This window comes from Dendrobates tinctorius, unplaced genomic scaffold (genome assembly GCF_039654945.1).
Source record: "Dendrobates tinctorius isolate UK_male_01 unplaced genomic scaffold, ASM3965494v1 ptg000051l, whole genome shotgun sequence".
In the NCBI taxonomy this organism is placed as follows: Eukaryota; Metazoa; Chordata; class Amphibia; order Anura; family Dendrobatidae; genus Dendrobates; species Dendrobates tinctorius.
Genome location: NW_027361719.1, coordinates 8,130,073 through 8,157,506, shown reverse-complemented (window position 1 = coordinate 8,157,506; position 27,434 = coordinate 8,130,073). Strand labels below are relative to the sequence as shown.

Sequence of the window (27,434 nt, the reverse complement as noted above, 5' to 3'; positions counted from 1 at the left end):
ACCAAGGGAGAATGTGCCCATTCTAGCATTCAGTGGGGGTCCCAGCAGGACTCACACCAACCCATCAATTATCACACATCCAGTTGGCAGGTCATTTTCCTTGTAGACTGGGATACCTCATTATACAGTGTTTCCTATTAACATTTCCTTTACAGATGGAATATTTGATTACAAATATTAAAAATATTGTGTTTTAAGGCTATATCCAGCCAAGAGATTTATGGAACGTCCACAGGATGAGTCATAAATGTCTGAGAGATGCAGGTTCAACTTCTGAGTTCTGCACAAATCTGGAGAATGGTAAGGGAATAACCAGTGTCGGACTGGAGTCCCAAGGGCCCACCAGTAACGCTGACTTTGGGGCCCACTTGCTTTCAAATATTACACTACCCTCGTTCACAAATTTACCTATATCTCTATATAATAATAAACTGGGTAGTTTGATTAATGAATGATTAGATGTTGCCTTTTTCTATACAGAATCAATTGAATTATGCCAAGTACTTTTCATACAGTGGGGTTGGGGGCCCAGATCTGCACAGGGGCCCACCGGGGGATTCCCCTGTTACCCTATGGGCCAGTCCGTGCCTGGGAATAACCTCCAGATCCCTGAGATTTCAACTGCTGAACCCCCAGCGATCCAATGAACTAGGCTCTCTGTCTTGAATAAAGCAAAGGGGCACACGCTTGACCTCTCCATTTGTTGTCTGAGGGACTGCTTGAGAAAGCAAAGTCGTGTACTCAGCTATATCCGGCAGTCCCATTGACAATGAATGAAGTGGAGACCATAAATGCTCACCTTCGCCCAATTCTTGGGATAGGTCTCACCTCCATGGTTGGACTCTAACTCTAATAGAAAGCTGTTAGAAGGCATATGGGGCTTGGATGGATGGGTCAGAATGCCCATGCAGACCCCTGTTCACCCCCAAAAACTAATCCAAAGAGCATCAGACTTGGACCAAGGAGCAATGGAAGAAGGTGGCCTAGTCTGATGTGGATGGCTGAGTGCATGTGTGTTGCTTACCTGGGGATGAAATGGCATAATGATGTGCTACTGGAAAATGGCAAGTCAGCGAAGGCAGGGTGGCGCTCTGGGGAATGCTCTGCAGTCACAGCGTTGGCACTCATGTAGATGTCACTTTGACATGGACCAGCTATCTAAATATCGATGCAGACTGAGTCCAGCCCTTCATGAGAATGACATCATCTAATAGCAAATTCAAAAATCATGCAAGTACAAGGGGGAGTTCATAATTTCCTCAACACCGACTCGTGGCGTCAAAAAGTCTTAAAAATTTGGTGCAATAGGCTTATCATTAGCTCATTAATTGGCAAATAGTAAAATGCATTTCTTATGTTAAATCCATGAGAAATACATTGTTAACGTACCCTAGGCTCTACAGCATCAGGACACACGATTCATTACAATATTACTGTATATGAGCCTTGTTTTCCTTTTGTGATAAGGAAGTGTCGCCGCCTGGTGGCAAGAAATAGAAACTGTTTGGCACCATCTACAGTATATTGCACGAGTACTATCCAACCAATGTTATTCAATGGAGCGGTGCTGATGACTAGAGTTGAGCGACTTTAGTCGGATCAGGTTTCATGAAACAAAATTTGTTTCAGATGAAACTGGTCCAACTAGGGCAAAAAAAGTCCGAGATTCATCCGAAACCCGACCCCAATGCAAGTCAATGGGGAATAAAAGTCGGCATTGAGCGGATGACATTCATCCATTCAATGCCGACTTTTATTCCCCATTGACTTGCATTGGGGTCGGGTTTCGGATGAATCTCCGACTTTTTTTGCCCTAGTCGGACCAGTTTCATCTGAAACAAATTTTGTTTCATGAAACCCGATCCGACTAAAGTCGCTCAACTCTACTGATGACCAATTTTTTTTCACTGTCACAATCTGTTAGTGAAAATAATCGCAGCATGCACTGATTTCACTCTGAAAGCGGATGTTCCCGGTCCGATTTCCGCACACTGACACCATGGAGAAGATGGAGAAAACACAATGACAATGGAAAATGGCTCTGTAAAGGCAGAAGGCCGAAGACCTCAGTCCGTTTCTGGAGCGTGATACACGTACTGGGCACTGGTTCCAGCGGCCCAAACGCCACAGCCTGGTTGGCTTATGTGACGAGTTTGGCCCAGGAGACCCCGCGGCCATTCCGTACATCACAGCCGGGGCATGGACCGCGCTTCATGGCCATCAGGATGGGAAATGGAGGAATCACCGTGAGGGGGTACAGGTGATGGCCCAAACTTATGAGAAAGCCACAGAGTGAGAACGAGCTGATGGAAGCCAATGAGGGGGCAGAGCCACAACCTGCTGCCTCCAGGTAAAGGGCAGCCTCACTTTGTGGAGCCTCGTCCGGCCCACACCTGCAGCGTCCCGGCACCTCACTGCCTTTATCTAATACACTGGAACCCATAGTCTCAGTGACGAGAACGTTTCATGAGGTTTCTTCATTGTGTTTATTTCGGCTGCATCGTGAAAAGCCATATAGCCAGCAGCACTGTAGAGTACGGCGGCCGTAAGGTGTCAAAAAGTATCTACTCAAACAGAAAAATACATGTGTCACTGCTCCAGAAGCACAGGCTGAGGCCTGACCGCTCCAACACACGAGACATTCACGTGCTCGTGACGTCATCAAGGGTCCTTTAGCTTAGCGCAGGGCCTACCACTTGTGTGGATTGGTTGTATGCCCTCAACAAACATGGCCGCCCAGAGCAGTCATCACGTGATGTGACCTTCGCACACGTGATCCCCGCGCTCTCGACCTTGTAACTAGCCGATGACAGGTGCGGGTTCTCCTCCTAGAACATGGCGCTGTGCAGGACAGGGACGTGCCGGCTGGTGCGGGATGGAGGAGGCCGGCGCCTGAGGGAATGCCTAGTAATGCTGTGAGTATGAGAGGCCGGGTGCTGCCAGTCACTGTGTGCCAGGCACAGGCAGCAGGAGCTGCCATGGCTGACATTTCTGGCAGTTACACGTGAGATGTGACCCTCTGGCTGGGGTCCGCCGTGCAGTTTGGGTGAAATCCATAGAACATGTCTGGTAGAATAGTGGCCCCTTTTTTTAATTAAATGTTGCATTTTTCTTTACACTTTCCTGACATTTGACAGCGCTGCACATCTAGTGGAGGCCGTGCCTGGTATTACACCTCAGACCAATTTTCTGCAGTGATAGGAAAGTCAGCGCAAAAAGAGGCAGCGGTGCTCCGGGAAAGTGACCACCCTTGTAATCCACTGATCGGGGGTGTCGGAGTACTGACGGCCAGCGTCACAGCTATATGGCTGGTTTTAGCCCCTTCATGACGTACTATGGTGCGGGGTGTATGGGGAGCAATTTGGGTCATTTGTTTTTATGGTCTCCCATATTCTCTTACCACAACGTGACCGCGAGGTGCCGATGGGTTACAGAAGGCCACTCATGGCTGCCATCTTAGGCTTCATAAGAGAGCATCTGTTCCCTATAGACTGGAAGACTGCAGTATGTAGGACAAATGGTCTCATTCCCATCTATCAAACTATAAAATTGCTAAACCCATACAGTAGACACGCTGTACAGCGGAAAAACCCCCCACAATTGGTGTATTTCAGTTGCCGTACGCCCTCTAAACAATGCAATAAAAAGCGATCAAAATATTATATGTATACCAAAATGTTACTGTTAAAAATCCAGCTTGGCAAGCAAAAAAAAATCCTAAAACCAGCCATCATGCAGCTCTATCACCAAAAAGTTTAAAAAAAAAAAAAAGTTACAAAGCTCACAAAAAGGTGACATAAACCAATATTTTTTTTTTTTATAACAAATGTCAGATTTTTTTTTATAACTAAGTATATTAAAGACTAAAAGTATCCGAGTTTAGTATCGCTGTCATCGTAATGACCTGGAGAATCACTTTGCCAGGTTTTTTTTTTTTTGCCACATAATGAACGCCATAATAACAAAAGCCAAAAACGATGGTGGATTTGTATTTTTTTTTTTCACCATTTCAGCCCACTTGAAAAAAATTTTCCAGCACATTTAAATGTCTAAAATGAACGGTGTAATTGAAAACTACAACTTGTCTTGGGGAAAAAAGCAAACCCTCGTACGGCTGTCGCCAGAGAAAATGATAAAAATAAGCTATTGCACTTTGAAGGAGGGGAGGAAAAACCCACCCAAAAAAAAAGCAGCTTCAGTTGAAAGTGTGAACTAACGTGGGGGACGTCAACTATCTAATGTTTGTGAGATGATGGTCTGTAACAGGGAAGAGGGTAATATCCTGATCTTTTGAATTATTGAGAGAACCCACAGGCAGAGGTGTCTGGCAGCTGCTTACTGCACTCTCCATGTTGACAACACGTGCACGCTCAGCCGAACCGAGCATGTATGGGGGCGTGGGATGGATACCTGTCAGCGGAACTTCACATACAATGATCATTATTAGAATGTGGTTTTAAGACACTTTACATAACTTATTCTGTATAAATTGGACTGGCTGGCGGCTCCTCCGACCTGAGTGTGACAGCTGCATAAAATTACATGACGCTATCGCACTCAGCCCAGAAAGCTGCCGGCCAGTCTGAGCACTGTGTTCCAACCTCGGTCCAATTTATACGGCCGTCTGACTGAGCCCTTTTTGTAGCAAATAAAATTGGCTACCATTGCCCACAATAAGGTCTTCTCTTCCCACATTTCAGAACGAGAATTGTTTTACTGCATAGAGCTAATAGTACTAATATACGCGTGTATAGGTCGTCTGGTGCAGGTTTAGCCTAACGTATCATTTGCCGGCAGAAGTCACAGTCGCCTTCCTCCGTGTGCCCATTAATCACCGCTCTCTTGTCTTCCCAGGTACCAGCCGTGCCACTTGTCAACTAACCAGAGGCCACAAGGTGTGCTCTCTCTGATCACTTCCAAAGCCAAACATCTCAATACAAAATATGAGCACTTTTTGGAAAGAAAGTTTCCTAACTTTTATATTTTATACTCCACTTTTATGAAAGGTAAGTGTGGTGTGGACAATGGCTGGCTGATCCTAGACAAGAGACATTTAGAATATTCAATTTTGATTGGTCTGAATGTTCCCACTCCACCTGGAATGACAAGGGGTGGGCTCAAACATTGGCCATTTATGGATTATTGCCTGATCCTGATCTCCCACTAAAAGCACTTTATGTAGGCATCACTCTGAGCACTCTCTTCACTATTACTGTGGGATCATGTGGATCCTTCCAGTGAGAACCTACCAGGTTTCTTCTGGATGGTTCCCTGTGTCTCCCATGTGCCTCATCACTCTGTAGTTATACGCTCGCGCTAATAGGCCTGATCTAGTATCATGTTTTGAGGGACAATGAAGTCTCTTCAAGTTTATTGTTGTCCCACTCACAATTTAGGCCACGTTCCCACGATGAGCGTTTGGAGAGTTTTTGATGTTGCAGATTTTCTGCACCTGATAAGTAAATTAGATTACTTGTGTTTTTGACGCTGCAGGTTTTTTCTCTTTTTGGCCTTTCATGTTTTAAATAAAGTTGCTTTGCTTTTGATACTTCTTGGTATTTGGCTTTGGCAAAACATTATTGATAAATTCATGTGTGGATTCCATGTGGTTTTGATGTGTATCTGCTGCTTTACAAAGCATTGAAAACTGTCCAGTATAAATACACCATCAGATGACTTGTATCTGAATTGTGGCCATATACGTTGTGTCTAATTCTGTTTAGGCCTCATTCAGATGTCTGTATTTTTCACATATGCAAAAATAAATGGTACCGGTGTCCTCAGTGTTTCATCAGTGTGTCGATTTTTACCATCAGTGTACGGTCTGTGTGTCCATCATTACCATCAGTGTGTCATCAGTGATCTGTGCTGCCGAAAAAAACAGAAGTGACTTTGTTTTTTTTTTTACACGGAGACACGGTCCGTGATGAATACGTGCAATGAGACGTCTGAATGAAGCCTTGGGTGAAGTTCTTGTTTGCATTGTGACATTCCATTTATTTGTTCCTAAAAAAAAAACAAAAACGGAACAAATGGAATTAATGTAAAAAAAACAAAAAGATCTGATGCAAATTGGAACAGAAGGGACCACATTGATTATTGTGGGGTCTTTCAGTTTTCCGTTTTTACAACAGAAGAAAAAAGTATAGAATGCAGAGCTTTTACTGCTATTCTAATATAACAGAACCCAGGCGGTCCCCATAATAATAACTGGGGTCCTTCTGTTTCCCTTTGCATCATTTAGGAAAAAGATCTGTTTTTGTAATGAATTCCATTTGTCTGTTCCTAAAAACGTACCAGACAAACGTGACGCCAATACGCAGGTGTTCACAGAGCCAAAATTTGTAATTTATTTGTTGTGACATGTATGTGGCATACAGTGGGTACGGAAAGTATTCAGACCACTTTAAATTTTTCACTCTTTGTTTTATTGCAGCCATTTGGAAAATTCAAAAAAAGTTATTTTTTTTCTCATTAATGTACACTCTGCACCCCATCTTGACTGAAAAAACTTTATTAAAATTTATTAAAAAAGAAAAACTGAAATATCACATGGTCCTAAGTATTCAGACTTTTTGCTCAGACACTCATGTTTAAGTCATATGCTGTCCATTTCCCTGTGATCCTCCTTGAGATGGTTCTACTCTTTCATTAGAGACCAGCTTTGTTTAATTGAACTGATAGGACTTGATTTGTAAAGGCACACACCTGTCTGTATAAGGCCAGTTTCACACGTCCTGATATTTCCAGTACCGGAAAAACCGGTACCAGAGATATCCGTGTGTATAATACGTGTGGCACACGTGTGCCTCATCAGTACCACACAGACGTCTGCAGGGGAAGTAGCGCTACAATAAGCGCTGTTCCCCTGTATGTGGTGCTGAACGCGGCTGTCATTCTCCCTGCTCTGCCGGCAACAGTGCGAGCAGGGAAGAATGAATGAAAAAAAACGACATGGGGCTCCCCTTATTTTTTCAAACAACCTGGCAAAACTAACAAGTGCGGGCTGCTATTCTCAGATTCTCAGGCTGGTAAGGGGCCATGAATTTGGGCCTCCCCCCAGTGTAAAAACAGCAGCCCACAGCTGCCCAGAAAAGGCGCATCTATTCTGGAGCTTTGTTGGGTTCTTCCACTTGCCCTGTAGCGGTGGCAATTGGGGTAATAAGGGGTTAATGGTACCTTTCTAATGTAAGGTGACATTAAGCCCGGCTTAGTAATGGAGAGGTGTCACTAAGACACCTATCCATTACTAATCCTATAGTAAGTAAAGGGTTAAGTAAACACACACACACACACTAAGAATAAATGCTTTAAATGGAATAATACAACACACATTTTTTTTCCATCTTTATTACATTGCTAATCCCATCTCGAATCCCTCGATCGTCTGTAAAAAAAAAAAATAAATTAACCAACAATATACCATACCTGTCCAGCGTACAGTCATTCCCACAGCGCAATCTATATTGTCATTTTCCAATGGGGCTGAGGTCACAGGAGTTCATGCCGGCAGCGAACACAGACTCGGTGACGTCACCGCTCGTCACTAAGCCTGTGCGCGCTGCTTCCCATTTATTGCCCAGTAGTTTACAGCCCGAGCGGTCGCATTAGCACCGCTCTGGTTGTAAACTGATTATCCCCAGATATGGATTTTTTCAGCTGCAGGGACAGGATGACTGGTTGCCATTGAAGGAAACATGAATCCGGCCAAGTACAGAGATATCCTGGATGAAAACCTCTTCCAGAGTGCTCTGTACCTCCGACTTGGCCGAATGTTCACCTTCCAACAAGACAATGACCCTAAGCACACAGCTAAAATATCAAAGGAGTGGCTTCAGAATAACACTGTGACCATTCTTGACTGCCCCAGCCCTGACCTAACCCAATTGAGCATCTCTGAAGAGACCTAAAAATGGCTGTCCACCAACGTTCACCATCCAATTTGACGGAACTGGAGAGGATCTGCAAGGAAGAATGGCAGAGGATCCCCAAATCTAGATGTGAAAAACTTGTCGCATCATTCCCAAGATGACTCATGACTGTACTAGCTCAAAAGGGCGCTTCTACTCAATACTGAGCAAAGGGTCTGAATACTTATGACCATGTGATTTTTCCGTTTTTCTTTTTTTAATAAATTTGCAAAAATTTCTACATTTGTTTTTTTCAGTCAAGATGGGGTGCAGAGTCTACATTAATGAGAAAAAAAATGAACTTTTTTGAATTTACCAAAAGGCTGCAATGAAACAGAGTGAAAAATTTAAAGGGGCTTGAACACTTTCCGTACCCACTGTACAAGTACCACTAAATTGAAACAAAAAACCTAAAGGATGAACCGGAATGAGTTGGTGTGCATGCAGCAGTTAAGCGCATGTTCACACTGACCACTAGACAAAACCCAAGATAAAAACATAATAAGCAAATACCCTGCAGAAAATAGCATATAAGCCATCCCACCACGTCACGGTGACACTATTCACTAACCTCTAATATATTAAAACCTTACCATTTGTTAAGAGAAGAGGAAAAATCCAGGTAAGTAAATTCATGGTTGATGACTAAGGCTGATCGGAGCTGAAACGCGTCGGTTGTATCCACTGTGACTAGAACCGCGCTTACCATGTTTTCATGGATGTGATTTATTTCTTTAATAAAATTGGACATTTTACTTACCTGTTTCTGCACTGGATTTTTTCTCTTCGTTTGCCTCAGCCGGATCCCAGGCTTTTCCGTGCCCTTCTGAGCAGGATTGTGGCTGCATCAACAGTGAGCTGACTCTCCTTTTCCCGTCCCCATTTGTTTCCATTACCATTTAAGTGAGGTATATGTGGATAAGGGCTGAGAAAGACTGAGGCACGGCTAATGGACACCCAGGTATGGGGAACTACATGAGTGCAATGTCCAGCTCCAACAAAAGGCAGGCCTCACCTTTATATGCACTAAGTACAAACAAACTGAAACAAAAAATCTAAGGAGATGAATTGGAATATAAGTTGGTATGTATGCATCATGAAGGCGCATGTTCACACTGGGCACTAAACAGGCAAAACCCAAGATAAAAACGTAAGGTTTTAATACTGGAGGTTAGGGCAGCCCTGAATATGGTCACCGTGACGCAGTGGGATGGCTTGTACATTTTTTTTTTTTTTTTTTTTTTTCCTTTAAATCGAAATTATGTTAATTAAGCACTCTATACATTTTCATGCACTATTGCTATTTATTTTCTGCAGGGTATTTATTTATGTTTTTATTTGGGTTATGTACCACTAAATTGCAGCTTTGGCTCGACTTGGCCGGTGATTCCTGCTGGAAAAGAATAACTCTTTTGCCATCTACATGTTGCAGGACTGCGAATGTTGTTGATTGACGGAAAAGAAGTCAGGCAGCTTAGAAGAAAGATGACAAGTCAGGGTCTACAGTATCACCAGCTGCCTTACAGGGAGATGGAAAAATTACGACAGGTGCGTTCATATACTGAATATAAGCATTTATTGCCAATGTTTTGCTGAATGGTTCTTGCTACTAATGAACCAGCACATACATAGATTCAAGAACTGAACATTTTGGCTACTAACTTGCCTTATCTAGATATAATACCCATCATGTAAAACTATCCTGATATCTTTGATTTAAGATTTAGAGACATAAGAAGGTTGTTCACCTTGAACCCTTTATTCACTTAAATGCATGTACTTTAGGCTATAAATAACTTTTGCTATTGAGTTTCATTAAAAATGTTGCCCGTTTGGCTTTTACAGGCTCTTTGTTTTCCTGCACGTTCTACATTGATATGGTCAGAAATCAGCTGAGAGGAGCTCAGAAAAGACAGAAAAGAGTAAATGCCAGGCCGTCATAGCAGACTTACTGACAGATTTTCAGTTAACTCATTTTGCAGTCAGTAATAGACAGTGCAGCACATAGGCTATACAAGGCAAATTGTGCAAACCTTGTAATGAAACCCAGTTGTAAAACTGAGTACATGCATTTAACAGAGCCATCATTTTATTTTTGTATTCAATAAATCAATAGTACACATAGAAGTAAGAACATTTGTAGCATTTCTTATCAGAGAAATCTGCCCCTTTTTCCACCTTGACCAATCTCTCATTCTCAATATTCTCAATTCATGGGTAAAATCTGTATTCAGTGAAGACAGTGTATTTCCCATTACTGAGATAGATGACAGTTGATGCACATAAAGTTGTATGGAGGCACTAAAGGCAGACACAGACGTTCTGCTGCAAGTTCTCCTGAGATGACAGTTAAAGTTCTCCATATAATTCTATAAGCACCAACTGTGATCTATCTCAGTAATAGGAAAATCTGTCTTCATTGAATACCTGTGAATTGAGACTGAATTGTCAGTCCAGGAGGAGAAAAAAAGCAGATTTTTCTGATAATATATCTTACAAAGTTTCTTATTTTCATGTGTACTATTGATTTATGAATAAAAAATTAGAGCGACTGTTACTCTTTAACATTAAAAATGTTCCATTATCCAGGTTACAAATGGTGTGTCCCCCTCCAGGTATATAGCAATGACTGCACTATTCTTACTGTTTACGTCCATGTTGAAACATAAAGTGCAAAGACAGAACAATTACTGGCTTCCCAATTCTTCCACCATAAATAATGTCTGGGAAGAGTTGGGATGCCCTCCTGTATATAGACAGTCGGCCAGTCCAGCCAACACAGGTAGGATTGGCAAGCTTGACCTTATGTGTAAGTTTACCTTTACAATAGGAGAGGTACATAGATGGGTCATGTTGTATTTCAGCGTGCTCATTCTTTGTTTCCACTGGACATAAGTAGTGTCTGGCAGCTGCTGTCTCCACTGTCCCCATTAAGAACACTATACATCTGATTCATCAAAGTTTTTACAGCAAGTTTTGAAATGCTGCAAAATTTATGTTGTGTAAAAATTTTGCTACTTTTGCCATTTTCATGCTAGATTGGAGCCTGAACCACCCATCAAATTAATAAAAAAAAAAAAAAAAAGCCAAGTTTTTGTATGCCAGAAATTTTACTCTGGTCACTGATGGGAGTAGCATTTCTGGCTCTGCTTATGCCACTTAGAAGAGACATCAAAGTCATTAAAGGGAATCTGTCACCTATTTTTTCGTATATAAGCTGCTGCCACCGCCATCAGGGGCTTATCTACAGCATTCTGTAATGCTGTACATAAGCCCCCGATGTAACCTGAAAGATAAGAAAAACGAGTTATATTATACTCACCGGGAGGCGCGGTCCAGGTCCGGCACCTCCCATCTTCTAGCGATGACGTCCTCCTCCTCGCTTCTGCCGTGGCTCCTGCGCAGGTGTACTATATCTGCCCTATTGAGGGCAGAGCAGAGTACTGCAGTGCGCAGGCGCCGGACTTCTCTGACCTTTCCCTGCGCACAGTCCGGGGTGAGTATAATCTAACTTGTTTTTGTTATCTTTCAGGTTACATCGGAGGCTTATCTACAGCATTACAGAAAGCTGTAGATAAGCCCTTGATGGCGGTGGCCGCAGTTTATATACGAAAAAATAGGTGACAGATTCCCTTTAAGTGGCTTGTGCATCTTAATGAATTCCGCGCCTTGTACTCCAGCAAGATTGGCGTATGGTGAGCGTGTGACACACCAGTCGTCTTATTATGCTTTGCTTTTCTTAATTACATTCTGCAGCGCTTTACAGACATTATTGGCACTGTCCCCATCGGAGCTTACAATCTAGATTCCCTATCAGCATTTCTTTGGAATGTGGGAGGACACCGGAGAACCCGGAGGAAACCCACACAAACACGGGGAGAACATACAAACTCCTTCCAGATGTTGTCCTTGGTGGGATTTGAACCCAGGACCCCAGCACTGCAGTGTTAACCACTGAGCCACCCTGCTGCCTATAAGTATTGATGAATGAGCCCCTATATGTGTACGGGAAGCGGAGTTAGTAGGAATAGCTGTAAGTCGCGCACACATTTCGCTGACAGCCATAGATAGATGTATGAGCACTTACATAGCTGTGTGGCCAAGAAATGGCGGCCATATAAGTTATGCTGCCCTGTGTGAATGACGACTGATGGAATGTGACCTCAACTAATTTTTTTATGTAAAAATGAAGAGAAAAATGTTGTTTTATCCCTGCTTTTTGCAAACAGCTTTTGTATGTTCTCTCCAAATAGCCTTTGTCTGTCTCTCTTAGTTCAGAAGAGATATTATTAAAGCCACGCCAGTGATGATCATTTCAATTCCACCATTTGCCAACTATCTGGTCTTTGTGTTAATGTAAGTATAGCGTGCAAATGCTTAAATGCAGGGGTATAGAAGATCGCCGTATGGCAGGCCTCGTGTAGGGGGCCAAAGCTAAAAAATGGCTTGCAATTCTTGATTACTATCACAAGGGAAATCTGGTTGCTTTGTCCCTGGGGGGCTGCTTGCTGCAGGAGAGACCTTCCTCTCTCGTAGATTCTTTCTGTTTTAAGCCCAATGTGAAAGGAACAAGGAAATGAAAACGACCTGTTGTTTTTTTTTTTTGGGCTAAAATTTTTCATGAATGTTTCTTTTCTCAAGCTACTGAAATTTTGTACAATGACACTTATGTGCATATTTTCTTTTCTTGTTGTATTCTTGTCATGTATTTGAAAATTTGGATAAAAATGAAAGATTTAACATTTGGGTGGCATATTTTTTTTTTTTTTTTTGTGCTTTCTCTAGGTATTTTTTCCCTAGACAATTGCTGATCCGATACTTTTGGACTCCAAAACAGCAGGAGGAATTCTTGGAGATTTATCATAACAAGCGGAAAGATGTTTATGAGGACGTGTTAGACAGTCTGCTAGACTCTCTTAGCTCTGTGCCTGAGAAGTCTCTGCAGAATCAGATTCGCCAAGTGGTCACGCAGGTAAGGGTTAAGGAATAATGTTCACGCATCAACAAGGCCAAAGTATTTGTGACCTCCCACGCAGTTTACCGCTTAGTAGCTCATATTGGGAAACTCATTTTAAGATTTTAATCAGATTACATAGTGTCCCGATGGTGCTGGGAAAACATGCACCAGGAAAATGACAGCTCCCCTTGGCCTTATGGTCCCGTTACATTTAGCGAAGCACCAGCGATCCCGACAGTGATCTGACCCTGTCAGGATCGCTGGTGCGTCGCTAGTGAGCTGCCAAACAGGCAGATCTCACCAGCGATGCAGCGGCGGTCGGGGGTCGTTACTTACCTGTCAGACGGCAGCTCTGGTGACGACTTCCTCCCGCGTCCATGGAGTTGCTCGTCGGCGCCAGCAGGAAGTTGACGATGAGAAATTGACCAGGACGATCTCCCGCGATCAGCGATATCCAGCGGGGGGGCCGGTCGGAGGTAAGTATCACATGTAGCGATATTGCTGCCGATATCGCTTTTGCGTCACAAAATCGGTGACGCTTTAGCGATATCGCTATGTGTAAAAGGCCCTTTAGAGTCGGGGTATGGAGGTAGTGGGAGCACTTGTATCTTGGACAGTAATGTTCAGCACACTGCACACAGCTGATCTTCCAGTACTTTGCTTTATATCAGATTTTGGGTTGAATTAATGTCTCTTCACTTACAGAGCCGCCATGTCTCCTTGCACTGTGTGTGCTCACTTCAGTCATCTCTGATCAGGCCCTTTCTGTTATTTTGAAGCATCCTCTGCTCCTACCTTCATGTTCACTTTGTTTTTTGTTTTTTTTATTCTAGGTACAGCAAGGAATTCACCCAAAGGCCACAGATATTCAGGAGGTCAGAGCAGCTTTCTCAGGTCCACCTTTCTGCCTCAAAAGTCTTCATGTCCAGCAAATGGTAAGAATAATAGTGTAGAACTTTTTTTTTTCCTTATCTGTGCCTCACATTATTACATCACATAGTATATATAAAAAGGTTTTCTCCAGAGGGGTGACTTAAATTTAAAGGCCTGCTTTATTTATTAATTTTTTTAGTATGGGCCTAAGAACTAACAGTTTGGTAGTTACTAAATACCTGACTACTGTGCCTGGCGCTGATCTCTGCCGGCACAAGGCAGTCATAGACCCCATCTACTGGCTATTCAGCTGCTTCTTCTGACGTTACAGTGACAGAGCTGTGGCTTCTTTTCCGCTCTGCACTATTGACAGAGCATGACTGCTGATGTCATGCTGATTGACAGCCGGCTCTCCAGTGCCTGAATGCGGGAAGTCTGCTGACTTCAATAGGAGTGATATGGTAGGCGCACACAACGATCAAAACCAAATTCCATGCTACGTGGTAGAAGAGGCCCCCTGCAGCATTCCTATATCGGCTACTTTCTAACGGCCCTGATAAATGTCATTATGACCAAAACGTTGTCCTGTTTCATGTACAGATATCCTTTGCTGCACTAATAAATCACGTTTGATTAATTTGGAAGTACATTTGTGCCGTGGTGTTTATATATTATGTTATAATCAGTGTGACGTCGACAGAGCAGCCCGGGAGACAAGCTGCCTGGAAGAGAGAGAGCTGCTCTGTTGACATGGAACCACTAAATCGCTGGTAGGATTGGTCAGTGATCGCTATGAGCCAGCACAAGGTAAAGCAGTTAAGCTGTTAGTTTATAGGTCCATAGTTTAAAAAAATAAAATAATAATAATTAGTCCTGTACAACCCCTTTAATAACCAGAGAGACGACTACTATAGAGATTTGTCTGCCTGGAGAAGAGCAATCGTCTGGGCCTCTTTATTATTTCAATGATTGCTATATAATGGATCATTTCTACTGCAGTGTTGCCCGCATCATTTGCTGGCTGCTTTCCACGGCTGCTCTGCTCGCAGAAGGTCCTGACAGTGGACTTTCTATAATCTGCAGAACATTTTTTTCCTACACAAATTTATCACTCCTTCAAATGAATGATATATAAAATGTTATATCTTTTATTCTAGGGTTCTTGGCTAACTCTAGATCCATGGGATATAACGTAGTCCCATAGCCATAGTATTGTCACATAGAGGTGCCCAACAATGTGGCTTTAATAAGACCCCCTTCTTCGTGCATTGTATTAGGTTTACATCCATTTACAGGAATGGCCTAATGATGGCGCCACATTTACCCTGCAACGGCCCATCGAGAGCAGTGTGTGCCTAGTTGTGGTTAGTGAAGCCTGAGCCTCTTCTATTAGCTGAGGATTTTCTATGCAATTTCCCAAATTTTATATTTAAGCCACTGAAAATACCGTATTTTCCGGCGTATAAGACAACCTTTTAACCCCTAAAAATCTTCTTAAAAGTCGGGGGTCGTCTTATACGCTGGGTGTCGTCTTATACGCCGAGTGCATATGGTGGGGGAGTGGTCCCGATGACGAAGGGAGGGTGTAAATGGAGTTATCCCACTTTTACCTCATTGGTGGCAGCGGTGCGGCGGCTCCTTCAGCAGTGTGGTGGCTCTGTGCTGGGGGTCGGCGGCGGCTCCTCTTTGTGCAGCGTGGTGGCACTGTGCTGGGGGGGGCGGCTGCGGCGGCTCTTTGTCCAGCGTCGGGGCCCCTCCGGCATTTCCCCAAAGCCCGGAGGCCCAGGCAGCTCCATTGCTGCGATGCAGTGGCCTCCAGGAAAATGGCCGCTGGAGCCCACGCATGCTCAGATTCAGATCTCTGCAGTTTTACATGCAACATTGTTTTTCTTAACACAGCTGCGGTTTTTGATGCAGTTTTTTTTTCTGCTAAATTCAGATGTTGATTCAAAAGGAATGGGAAATATAAAGGAAGGACTTAAAGGGAATCTGTCACCCTTTTTTTCCCCTATCAGCTGCTGGCATAGACATCGGGGGCTTATCTACAGCTTTCTGTAATGCTGTAGATAAGCCCCCGATGTAACCAAAAAGAGAAGAAAAACACGTTATATTATACTCACCGAGGTTTGCGGTCCAGTCCGGTGACTCCCTTCTTCATGGGATGACATCCTCTTCTCCCGTCCTGAAATGGCGCAGGCGCATTGCTCTGCCCTGTTGAGGGCAGAGCAGAATTCTGCAGTGCGCAGGCGCCAGACCTCTCCCGACGCCTGCCCACTGCAGGACTCTGCTCTGCCCTCAACAGGGCAGAGCAATGCGCCTGCGCCGGAGCCATTACAGGACGGGAGAAGAGGACGTCATCGCATGAAGAAGGGAGGCGCCGGACCGGACCGCCCACCTCGGTGAGTATAATATAACGTGTTTTTCTTCTCTTTCAGGTTACATTGGAGGCTTATCTACAGCATTACAGAATGCTGTTGATAAGCCCCCGATGTTTATGCCGGCAGCTGAAAGGCCAAAAAAAGGGTGACAGATTCCCTTTAAACTTCTCCTTAAACATCAAAAGCTGCAGAGACTCCATTCTAAAAGAGTTGTACATGTAAAATATGGCTACTCTTTATCCAGAAACGGTGCCACACTTTTCCTGGTACTGTCATTTTTTTCCCTCAAACATCATCTTCTATTTTTTTTTTATTACTATAAGTATATTAGGAAGAATTCTCAGGTGTTATTATTAACTAGTCATAGGAGAACTTACTCAGATAAGGTTTCATCCAAACATGTTTGGGGTCTAACAGAGTATCTTTGGCGTGTGCAAAAAATATGTTCAACGTGTAACCATGGAAACTTGTACATCATAGAATCATAGGGACCTTCAGGGGCTTCGTGTCCAACCATCTGCTCAATGCAGGATTCACTAAACCATCTCAGACAGATGTCTGCCCAGCCTCTGTTTGTAGACTTCCATTGAAGGAGAACTCGCCACCTCTCGTGGCAGCCTGTTCCATCCATTGCTCACCCTCACTGTCAAAAAGCTTTTCCTAATATCTAATCTTTATCTTCACCCTTTCAGTTTCATTCCATTGCCTGTCATGTTTCCATGAATGTTTTTCAAGCACACCTACGTCCCTCAGATAGCACACGAGCATGCTCGCATAACACCTTATCCAAGCATGTTCCCTCATCGCTATGTGTAAGATTTCCTTCTATCCTTCTGCTTCTTCAGTTGTCACCATTCCTTTATTGTGCCAGTCAGGCCTCATACACCTTGGCAGAGCACTGTGGATGGAGACTGGATGGCAGCACATGGAGCCCCTGAGTCTCCATTTTTCAGATCTACATGTGTTGTCATAGGGTGTCTCCTTTCAGCCTTGTATTACAGCACTAATCTTCCCAGAAACAATGCTTCAAAGACAGAATATCTCTGTAGGCCGGCATCAGGAGGAAAAACAACAGATACAGTATTTTATTTTGGTTTGTTTGATGCAGAGAAAAATGACTTCCATATAAAATTAGAGGCAAAAATGAGTACAGTGGGGCCCATATATAAATTATTAGGGTTGTAATGTTCTCCTATATTTCCTGAGATCTCGTCATTGTCTTGCTCTACTATACTGCAGGCTGTGTTTCTCTCGATGTAGCACATCAGGTGGTGTTCCTAATGAAGCCACAAAACCTGCATTGTTATGGGGGCTTTGGTAAAGTCCTGAGAAGTAGTGTCCTCTGCCGTTCACTAATACAGTCTTTTGTCTGTACAGAGAGCTTTAAGCCGTCTCATGTTCCTGACCCCGCACCTTCCAGCGTTTTTCCTTCAGCGTCGGCTCAGGTCACACATTTTTGAAATTCATCACCTGGACAGTGCCCTGCTCCAATGTGGAGTGAGAGAACTCAGCGACGAGGAAATTAAGAAGGTGAGATGTAAAATAACAGATTCTTTTAGAGTTCATTAAATTCGCTCAGAGACTGGAAGAGATTGCTGATGAAGAAAAAAACTCCATAATTGTTTTTGTACAATGGGGGATGGCCAGAAATGCCTGAATTTTTCATCTGATAACACAACCCAACAAAAATAAAACCAAGGAAAAAAACAAAAAAAAAAGTGTTAAGGCCTGTTCCTGGGGTTATTTGTGATGCTGATTCAGAAAATGGCATTGGATAGTATAGACCACCCTAGCTCTAGTTTCTAGATGTGGTTGAATTTTCTAAAATTTTACTCCGTTCTTTAGAAGATCTCCCCTGCAGAATCGGGAGGTCATAATAAGAAAAATGGCAAATCTATGTATTTTAATCATCCACATCTTTTGTGTATCTTTTGCTTCACAGCTACGTTCACGTTCCTTTTCTATAATGCATAATGGCATAAAAATGTCTAGCTTGATTGCAACCACCCACCTATCTGAGAGTTATCATAGGGGTCTACTTTCAATTTTCTTTTTCTATTTCCTTCCTTATTTTTTGCCCAAGACCTAGGTGCCAGAGGTTGGAGAATAGAAAGGGCTGTTCTATCTTTTATTAATACACTGTTGTCTGAATTTTTAATATGTGTCTCATGCTTAAATGTTTTGAATATATACACTCTATTAAAATATCCTCTTTTTTTTTCTTTTTGAAGCGAGTAGAATGGAAAGTGGTACATATTCTGTATCTCAAAAACTAGATCTAAGGCTAGTTTCACACTAGCGTATGGAGGAGCTGCGGAGGGATGCGGACTTCCTTCATGAAGCTCCGCCCCCTGCCGCACCTCCTCCGTTCAGCTCCGCCTATGTTGGCATGCGGCCTGTGTACCCTATCTTTAACATTGGGGACGCAGGCTATGCCGATGTGTGAAACTAGCATAATAAGGGAAAAATGGTGCCATTTTACTACTCCGCAAGACAAGTATACCTACCCAGAAACAGGTCTAACATTTGAGGCAGCAGAGCGTGTGTTGGGCAATGATAATGGGGCATATGTGCTTTGGTTTTTATCTCGTTTTATTGAATATTATCCAGCATAACAAGGTTACATTATAGAACAAAAGAGCAAACATTATTTGTCATTGCTCTTTAATACTCCATGTCAGACACCAAATATCACATGTTTTATCATGAGAGAATAGTCCTCATCATCTGGGGAATAATGTAAGTCAAAGGGGAATCAAACCAAGGCTTCCGTACCTTAATACATTTCTCAGGACAATGTCTATTTTTATATGCCACCCTCTCATAGAAAGCTGCAGTATTTACCATACTGACCCAGTGTGAAATTTGTGGGGCTCTTCTATCCATCCATCTCATGGCGATGGCCTTCCAAGCCAAAAAATGTTTCCCTGAGGAGAGTGCGAGGATAGTGAAGCCAGGTCCTCCTCATCGAGGATTCCTAATGAACACACCTTAAAGCAGATTGGTACAGGGTATTGGATGATGTCGATAAGGATAGCCATGACCTCTTTCCAAAAGTCTGTAATAAGAGGGCTATACCACATCAGGTGTATAAAATCTGCCGCCTCTTTCTCACACCTATGGCAATCTGCAATGGTGGATATATCCATTTTATATAACCTGCTAGGAGTCGGGTAGCTTTGATGAACTATATATGTTTCGACTAGCTTAATATTAATTGTCGGTGAAACCTGTTGTGAGGAGGTCAAGGCCTCGCTCCAATCCTCCTCTGATAGGGAGGTTATTACTGTCTTCCATTTGCCTTCAACCAACGATGGTGATGATGAGCATTTCCTGCTTAGTAACTGGGTGTATAAAAAGGAGACCAACCCCTTTTGTCCCTAGATTTTTTTTTTTATATCCCAATCAGGGGATGTAAGGCTATGAGACAATTTCCACACATTTCTGGGAACTGGGTATTTAGGACGTGCCTTAGTTGCAGTTGCCTAAAAAAGCGTGTCTGGGGACTTGATAGGGCTGTTGACATTGGTCAAAGGAAAGGAGAACACCCTGAATATTTACCTGTGCCAGTGTCTTGACCCCTAAGTTTGACCAAAACTGACCATTGTAGACTGTGAAGACTCAAACAGTATGGGGCATATATTTGATGTTCTTGCATGATCCTTGGATCGAGCTGTACCCATGAGATCAATGTTGGCAAATTGCTATTTCTGCTGATTCCACCTTAAAATTTTTTGGATTGGCCAAGTTTACATTGCAGAATAAGCCATTGTCAGGCATTTCTATCAATATTTCCCCCTCTACATCTTCTATCGGGGCATTTGATAGGCCCCTGTACTCACAACATAGTCGGCCAATCATATCGGGATTGATGACTTTTCTCGTGTATGGTCTGCTTTAAAGGCATTTTCTTAATTGCAGTGTTTTATATAGATATGATGTAAGTAATCAGTGGGGTATCCATCACTGGGTCTCACTATCCCCAGCAATGGTCAGTTGTGGTCCCATTTTAGCAATGGCCAAGCAGGCTGTGCATGCATGGTGTCTTCCTTTCTTATATTAATGAGAATTACAGAAACCACCATGTAGCAGAAGCCGTTGTTTTCATTTACCCAACACTCAGGTAGCTTGCTATATTTGTATGTGCATGTATTTCATCTTAGCATGTATGACCCAGACAGACAAACAGAAGTTCAGTGGAGGATCCTTTTCACCTAAATACACTTTTATTTATAATTGGCCAATTGAGCACATTATGCAGTATAACATGTAGAGAGCCATGGAATAAATGGTGCCATAATAGTATAAGAAATACTCATTGTTGGTATCACATCGCACCGTGTATCCCATGAAATGCACTACTCGCATTATGAAAACTGTATGGGAATAAACAATCATTTATGCTAAAGTTTATCAGCATACAGTTTGCATTTGCCGATGTAAAAGGGCCATGTGACAATAGGCCCTCTTATTGAGCCCTTTTTAATTGATTTCTTTGCTTTTCAGGCTTGTTATATCAGAGGGCTAAACTCCACTCGCCTCCATACAGAAGACTGTAGAAAATGGTTAAATTGCTGGATACAGCTGTCGGAAAAATTGAAAGGTAAAACCTGTTACCCGTCTAACCATTATGGGGGATTTTTAAGTGAATGTTTAACTTTGGTAGAAATGACCTTGTATACTAGAAAGTTACCTTTACAAGCTTAAGCAATTACGGTAATATGAGGCAAAAAGATTTTCTTCATCTTTGTCCAGTGGTCTCTGTGATCTATCGATGGCAGAGTGCTCTGGGGACGGGCTTGAGCACAGCACAATGGCGGAGTGCTCTGGTGACGAGCATGAGCACAGCACAATGCCGGAGTGCTCTGGTGACGCGCATGAGCACAGCACAATGCCGGAGTGCTCTGGTGACGGGCATGGGCACAGCACAATGCCGGAGTGCTCTGGTGACGGGCATGGGCACAGCACAATGGCGGGAGTGCTCTGGTCACGGGCATGGGCACAGCACAATGCCGGAGTGCTCTGGTGACGCGCATGAGCACAGCACAATGCCGGAGTGCTCTGGTGACGGGCATGGGCACAGCACAATGCCGGAGTGCTCTGGTGACGGGCATGGGCACAGCACAATGGCGGGAGTGCTCTGGTGACGGGCATGGGCACAGCACAATGGCGGAGTGCTCTGGTGTCGGGCATGGGCACGGCACAATGGCAGAGTGCTCTGGTGTCAGGCATGGGCACGGCACAATGGCAGAGTGCTCTGGCGACGGGCAAGAGCACGGCACAATGGCAGAGTGCTCTGGCGACGGGCAAGAGCACGGCACAATGGCGGAGTGCTCTGGCGACGGGCAAGAGCACGGCACAATGGCGGAGTGCTCTGGCGACGGGCAAGAGCACGGCACAATGGCGGAGTGCTCTGGCGACGGGCATGAGCACGGCACAATGGCGGAGTGCTCTGGCGACGGGCATGAGCACGGCACAATGGCGGAGTGCTCTGGCGACGGGCATGAGCACGGCACAATGGCGGAGTGCTCTGGCGACGGGCATGAGCACGGCACAATGGCGGAGTGCTCTGGTGACGGGCATGAGCACGGCACAATGGCGGAGTGCTCTGGTGACGGGCATGAGCACGGCACAATGGCGGAGTGCTCTGGTGACGCGCATGAGCACAGCACAATGGCCACTCTCCTTTCAAGGGTATATTCTCTGCATATACAAAATCCTACTGCTCACCAAAAACATCGATCATTATCCTCTTGTGACGTCCCGTATATGATGCCACACACAGTCTCTGCTGCACTGCCATTTTCTATCATGTTGAATACTAAAGGGAACCGGTCACATGAAAAAAATGTTATTAACCTGCAGATATGGGGTTAATCTGCAGGTTAATGGCATTCTGAACCTTCCCATCGCCCACACTTAGATGCCCACTGACGGGAGGAAATTAACTTTATTCTTCCCGGTAGTGTTCAGGGCTCAGTCATGGCGGCGGCATGGCACGGTTTTAGTATCTATACACCGCTCTGTGTATAGAGAGCAGCGGCTGTAACAGTGTCCCCGGCACTGACTGACAGCTGGCCCTAATCCTGAGCTGTCAGTCAGTGTTGGGGACACTGTTACAGCCGCTGCTCTCTATACACAGAGCGGTGTATAGATACTAAAACCGTGCCGGTGCCGCCGCCATGACTGAACCCTGAACACTACCGGGAAGTCATACACAGAGCGGTGACTAAAACCGAGCCGGCACCGCCCTTTCCTACCGGCAGCTGGGTTCTAACTGTGGGTGATGAGCAGGTTCAGAACGCTATTAACCTGCAGATTAACCCCAAATCTGCAGGTTAATAACTTTTTTTTTTTTTCACGTGACCGGTTCCTTTTAACCATCCAAGACCATAAAGGTTTATATTTTGCACAGTGAATGGTATTTGAGTAGAGTTGGTGTGAAACAATTTGCAGGACTGAGTACAGTAGCCAAGTCAGTAATCTGTGGTTGGCATTCATGGGTCTTCTGATTAGCTGGCCTGGCGCAATGTCATGCATATGTGATGGCCATGTTCACACATTCAGTATCTGGTCAGTATTTTACATCAGTATTTGTAAGCAAAAACCAGGAGTGGGTGATAAATCCCGAAGTGGTGACGTATTTCTATTATACTTGTCCTCTGATTGTCCCACTTCTGGTTTTGACTTACAAATACTGAGGTAAAATACTGAACATGTGAACGTGGCCTAAATGAGCAGTCAACAATAACTGGGCAAAACTTTAACATTGAATTTGTGTTGTGACCAGTGGGACATACTACTAAAAAGATTAGCTATCACAGAGGTAACGATTACTGTAAGCTTTTCTGGATCATATTCATTATTTTTCAAACTAAATTGAGGCTGTGTTCAACTGAACAATTTGATGGATCCAAAGGTGTAGTTGGGGTTCATCTCAGGGGGATGGGACACATCTGAGTGGTCCCCTAACCAAGGTAAACATGTTTACAACCATGGTAGCATACTGTGCTTGTGGGTATAGAGGAACCTCATGCTGTTACTGACAAATATCAAGACAAATATTATACTGGCAGAGATCAGTGCTGCAAAACATGTAAGAGACTACAGTACAGTATCAGGTGGTGACTTTCAGATGATGTTCTTTGTGATGGAGTTGTTTACTTATCCCATCTTTGCCATCTGGCCCAGACCGCCATGACAACTTCTTCCAGCCAGGACTCATATATAGAGCTTACGACAAAGACACATCTGACTTCTTGCATTTTAGGCACCATCCCAATCTATCCCCAACCTGCACAAACTCCTCAATCTACTGATACCCCATCAATGCTTATCCGCTGCTGCCGTATGTGTCCCGATCACTGCACCTGCTGTGTAGCATGGTAACCGTACGCTACATAATTATACCCACGACTTGGCCCCTTACAAAGATAGATGTGCCATGTGTGCCCTCTAATTGGTAAGGTTCTCCCTTGAAAATGTAAATGCCCTCAGCGAGTGCCCTAGAAAGTAATAATGCCCCCTGTATGCTCCTTTGATGATTACAATACACTGAGTAGCCCTATATCGTCATAATGCCTCTTAAGTGCCCACTTAACATTTAATAATGTCCCCTGAGTTCCCCCTCCACACCCACATACAGTAATAAAGACCCCTGGGTTTCACCCCACAAAAAAGTAAGAGCGAAGAAAATAATAAAAAAAAAAAACATACACAGACCCCCAATCAGTATGATGGCCCCCCATGTTTCTTGCTCTACTGCTAGGTTGAACTATATTGGTGCTCATGACATGATGCTGTTGCTCTGGGTGGGTCTCTCTGTGTGAGCCTGCAGAGCCTCCTACCCCCTCCATGGAAGCTTTTTGGCATTTTTTAACAATTTAAGGCCATTTTCTATCAGTGTTCCGGGTCAGATATTGATCAGTGTTTATACAGCGCTTCCATTTTTGCCACCAGGTCATCTCGTATGCAACTGTTGGGGGTTTTTCAAGCTTCTCCTATGAAACGGTCAGGGACAGACAGTTTGATGTCTTCCATGTGCTATCTAAGATTTTCACGGACCCATAGACTTGCATGGTTGTTTGATTTGTAACTTGGATCCAATAACACACAAACTGTAAGACTATATTTTTTTTTTTTTTTCCCGCAATAAAAATACAGAGTCAAAAACCCATGGTGGGATCTTAACCTAAGGCCTTATACTGCGATCATCCTAAGTATTTACTTCTGTGTTCTTTCTTTTCCAGAGTCTGAGGCATCGCTATTATTGCACAGCATGGTCCTGCTCTCTGCCAACTACCTCCAGTCTGTAGAGAAGTGAATGTGAAGTAACGCACAGACAGTAGGCTCTGACTTGTATGCTGCCACGTCTTACCAGCTCTGGGCCCGAGGACTTGGTGTCCTGAAGACTTGTAAAGCATGCACTATTGAAAGGTCTCTTTCTTTCAGGACCTAGTGGGTTACATAAACCGTCCTTTTCTCAGAAGATTTGTTTCGCACAAGTATGTTCTAAAGTCTTCAGGAGAAATGTGGAAAAACAAATTGGTCATATTGGGTCCATATCAGTAAGGAAGAATGTAGTCCAGAAGATCCCCCTGCCTTTCTACGTAAATTTATAGGGGTTGTCCAGGATAAGAGAAAAGGAAAAAAAAAAAAAGACCTGATTTATTATTTATTGAATGGCTGCAATCCCAGAGAGCACCCATGAATACCAATGGCTCTGTTTCAGTCTAAAAAGGACACGAGTTTTTTAATTGCTAGATAACTCGTTCAAAGAGGACCTTTCATTCCTTGCAACATGTTATTTTAGTGGCTACTTGTATTCCCAGATGAGGTAACTATTCTGGATCTTCTTGCATTGTTCTTTTCCTCTGAAGTTTCTCTTAGAAATTTATGAATCGATGAACATTACATGAGTTTAAAAACTATCAGAAATAAAATCAGACACATAGTTGTGTAGAAACGACTGCCAGAGTCAAAACTGTAGGGGAAGGATCAGCTGGAGTCTCCAGTTGGTGGGCGTGTTCCTGCATAATTTGATTTCTTAGCACTGATTGGTCAATGTCAGACTCTTTAAGGACACACCCCTTTTACAAGGGGAATAGTAACACCCAGTTGTCACATTATTCAGGAATAACAGAGAAATGACAAAAAGTTTGACAGTTTTAAGTAAAGATTTTATAGAATTGTTATTTTATGAGGAATACAACTATTTACTAACACATATGTTCGGTGACACATCCTCTTTAGGAAAGGACCAAATTGCTTTGTAGGTGCTGGTAATGTACTGTTATAGTAGTATGCTTCTGAAAACGTGTACGATGGGTCTGTATGTTTTACCGTTCATTAGATGGAGATATTATATAGCACTGTTTAATTTCTACTCAATTGTATATTGAGCGATTTTGTCCATTCAGCAGAGGTGGTGGGAGTTTCCTGCAGCTTCTTACCTGTAGGCACTTTCAGCAAACCACTTGTGTACAAAATTGTCTTTTTTTTTATTTGTGTTTTTTTTATCTATTTGCTTGTGTATATTTTACTTCTGCGTTCATGCAGTGGGAACTGTAAGTATAAAACTGATAAAGGAGTTTTTAAGACTAATACTATATTTTGTGGGCTTATTTTCATTTAATTGTAACATTTAATTGTTCTAGGTTTTTTTGGGCTGGGGGCTGTTTTAAGTTTCTGTGGTGAATTATAAAGTTTGATCTTTGACAGCCATAATACAGGCATTAACCCCTTTCCGACATATGACGTATTATACCTTCCAGGTGACCCTGGCCCATATGACCATGGACGGGATAGTATATCATCGTGATCAGCCGCTCTCAAGGGGGGAGCACGGCCGATAGCGGCCGGGTGTGAGCTGATTCTCACAGCTGACACCGGGCACTAAGTGCCAGGAGCGGTCACGGACCGCTCCCGGCACTTTAATCCCCGTAACACTGGTCAAACTTAATTGCAGCATTCTGGGAGCAGGCAGAGGGGCTGTCAGCTGTGACAGTCCCTCTGCCTTTGGATCGGAGATCCCGCGGCATGATGCAGGGTCCCTATCGTTCCCATGGTAATCCAATGTTATCATGACGACATCTGGGTTACCAGAGCTTAGAGACTTCCTGTCATGCGCAGTGCATGTCAGGAAGTCTCTGAAGTCAGTATGCAGAGTGCAGCGCTGACAGCTTATATGGCATGCAGATCAGCCTGCACAAAATGAGTGTCTCATAGTTGGACACAGTGTAAAAGTAAGAATGAAATCAAAACATTTTCTTTAAATAATTGTAAAAATATAAAAAAAAGATAAATCAATATTCCATCATTAAATCAATATTTGAATGAAAAAAATAAATAAAAGTGCACATATTTAGTATCTCTGCGTCCGTAACGACCCGACCTATAAAACTGTCCCACTAGTTAACCCCTTTAGTGAACACGGTTAAAAAAAATGCAAAAAAACAATGCTTTATCATACGTCTGAACAAAAAGTGGAACAACACGCGATCAAAAAGACGGATATAAATAAACGTGGTACCACTGAAAACGTCATCTTGTCCCGCAAAAAAACAAGCCGCCCATACAGCTCCATCAGCGGAAAAATAAAAAAGTTAAAGCTCTCAGAATAAAGCGATGCAAAAATATTTTTTTCTATAAAATAGTTTTATTGTATAAAGGCGCCAAAACATAAAAAAAGGTATAAATATAAATTGGGTATCGCTGCAATCGTACTGACCCGAACAATAAAACTGCATTATCAGTTTTACCACACGCGGAACGGTATAAACGCCCCCCCCCCCCCAAAGAAATAAATGAATTGCTGTTTTTTGTTCATTCTGCCTCCCAAAAATCGGAATAAAAAGCGATCAAAAAATGTCATGTGCCCGAAAATTGTACCAATAAAAACGTCACCTTGTCCCGCAATAAACAAGACCTCACATGACTCTGTGGGTCAAAATCTGGAAAAATTATAGCTCTCAAAATGTGGTGATGCAAAAACTATTTTTTGCAATAAAAATCGTCTTTTAGCGTGTGACAGCTGCCAAACATACCGTAAAAACCCACTATAAATATTAAATCAAACCCCCCTTTATCACCCCCTTAGTTAGGTAAAAATAATAAAATAAAAAAGTGTATTTATTTCCATTTTCCCCTTAGGGTTAGGGCTAAGGTTAGGGTTGGGATTAGGGGTGTGTTAGGTTTGTGGTTAGGGTTATGGGTAGGGTTGGTATTAGGGTTAGGGGTGTGTTGGAGTTAGGGTTGGAGTTAGAATAGGGGGGTTTCCACTGTTTAGGCACATCAGTGGCTCTCCAAACGCGATAT

At 43.3% G+C, this 27,434-nt stretch overlaps 1 protein-coding gene across 1 annotated transcript; it reads left to right on the top strand.

Moving 5' to 3' along the window:
- The first annotated feature begins 2,706 nt into the window (after nt 1-2,706).
- Nucleotides 2,707-25,721, top strand: LETMD1 (LETM1 domain containing 1). The gene is made up of 9 exons (XM_073576749.1): nt 2,707-2,915; nt 4,855-5,006; nt 9,343-9,458; nt 12,184-12,266; nt 12,696-12,882; nt 13,701-13,802; nt 17,496-17,648; nt 20,625-20,721; nt 24,368-25,721. The coding sequence occupies exons 1-9, from the start codon at nt 2,836-2,838 to the stop codon at nt 24,439-24,441; spliced, it is 1,044 nt and encodes a 347-aa protein (XP_073432850.1). The 5' UTR covers nt 2,707-2,835; the 3' UTR covers nt 24,442-25,721.
- The last annotated feature ends 1,713 nt before the right edge of the window (nt 25,722-27,434 follow it).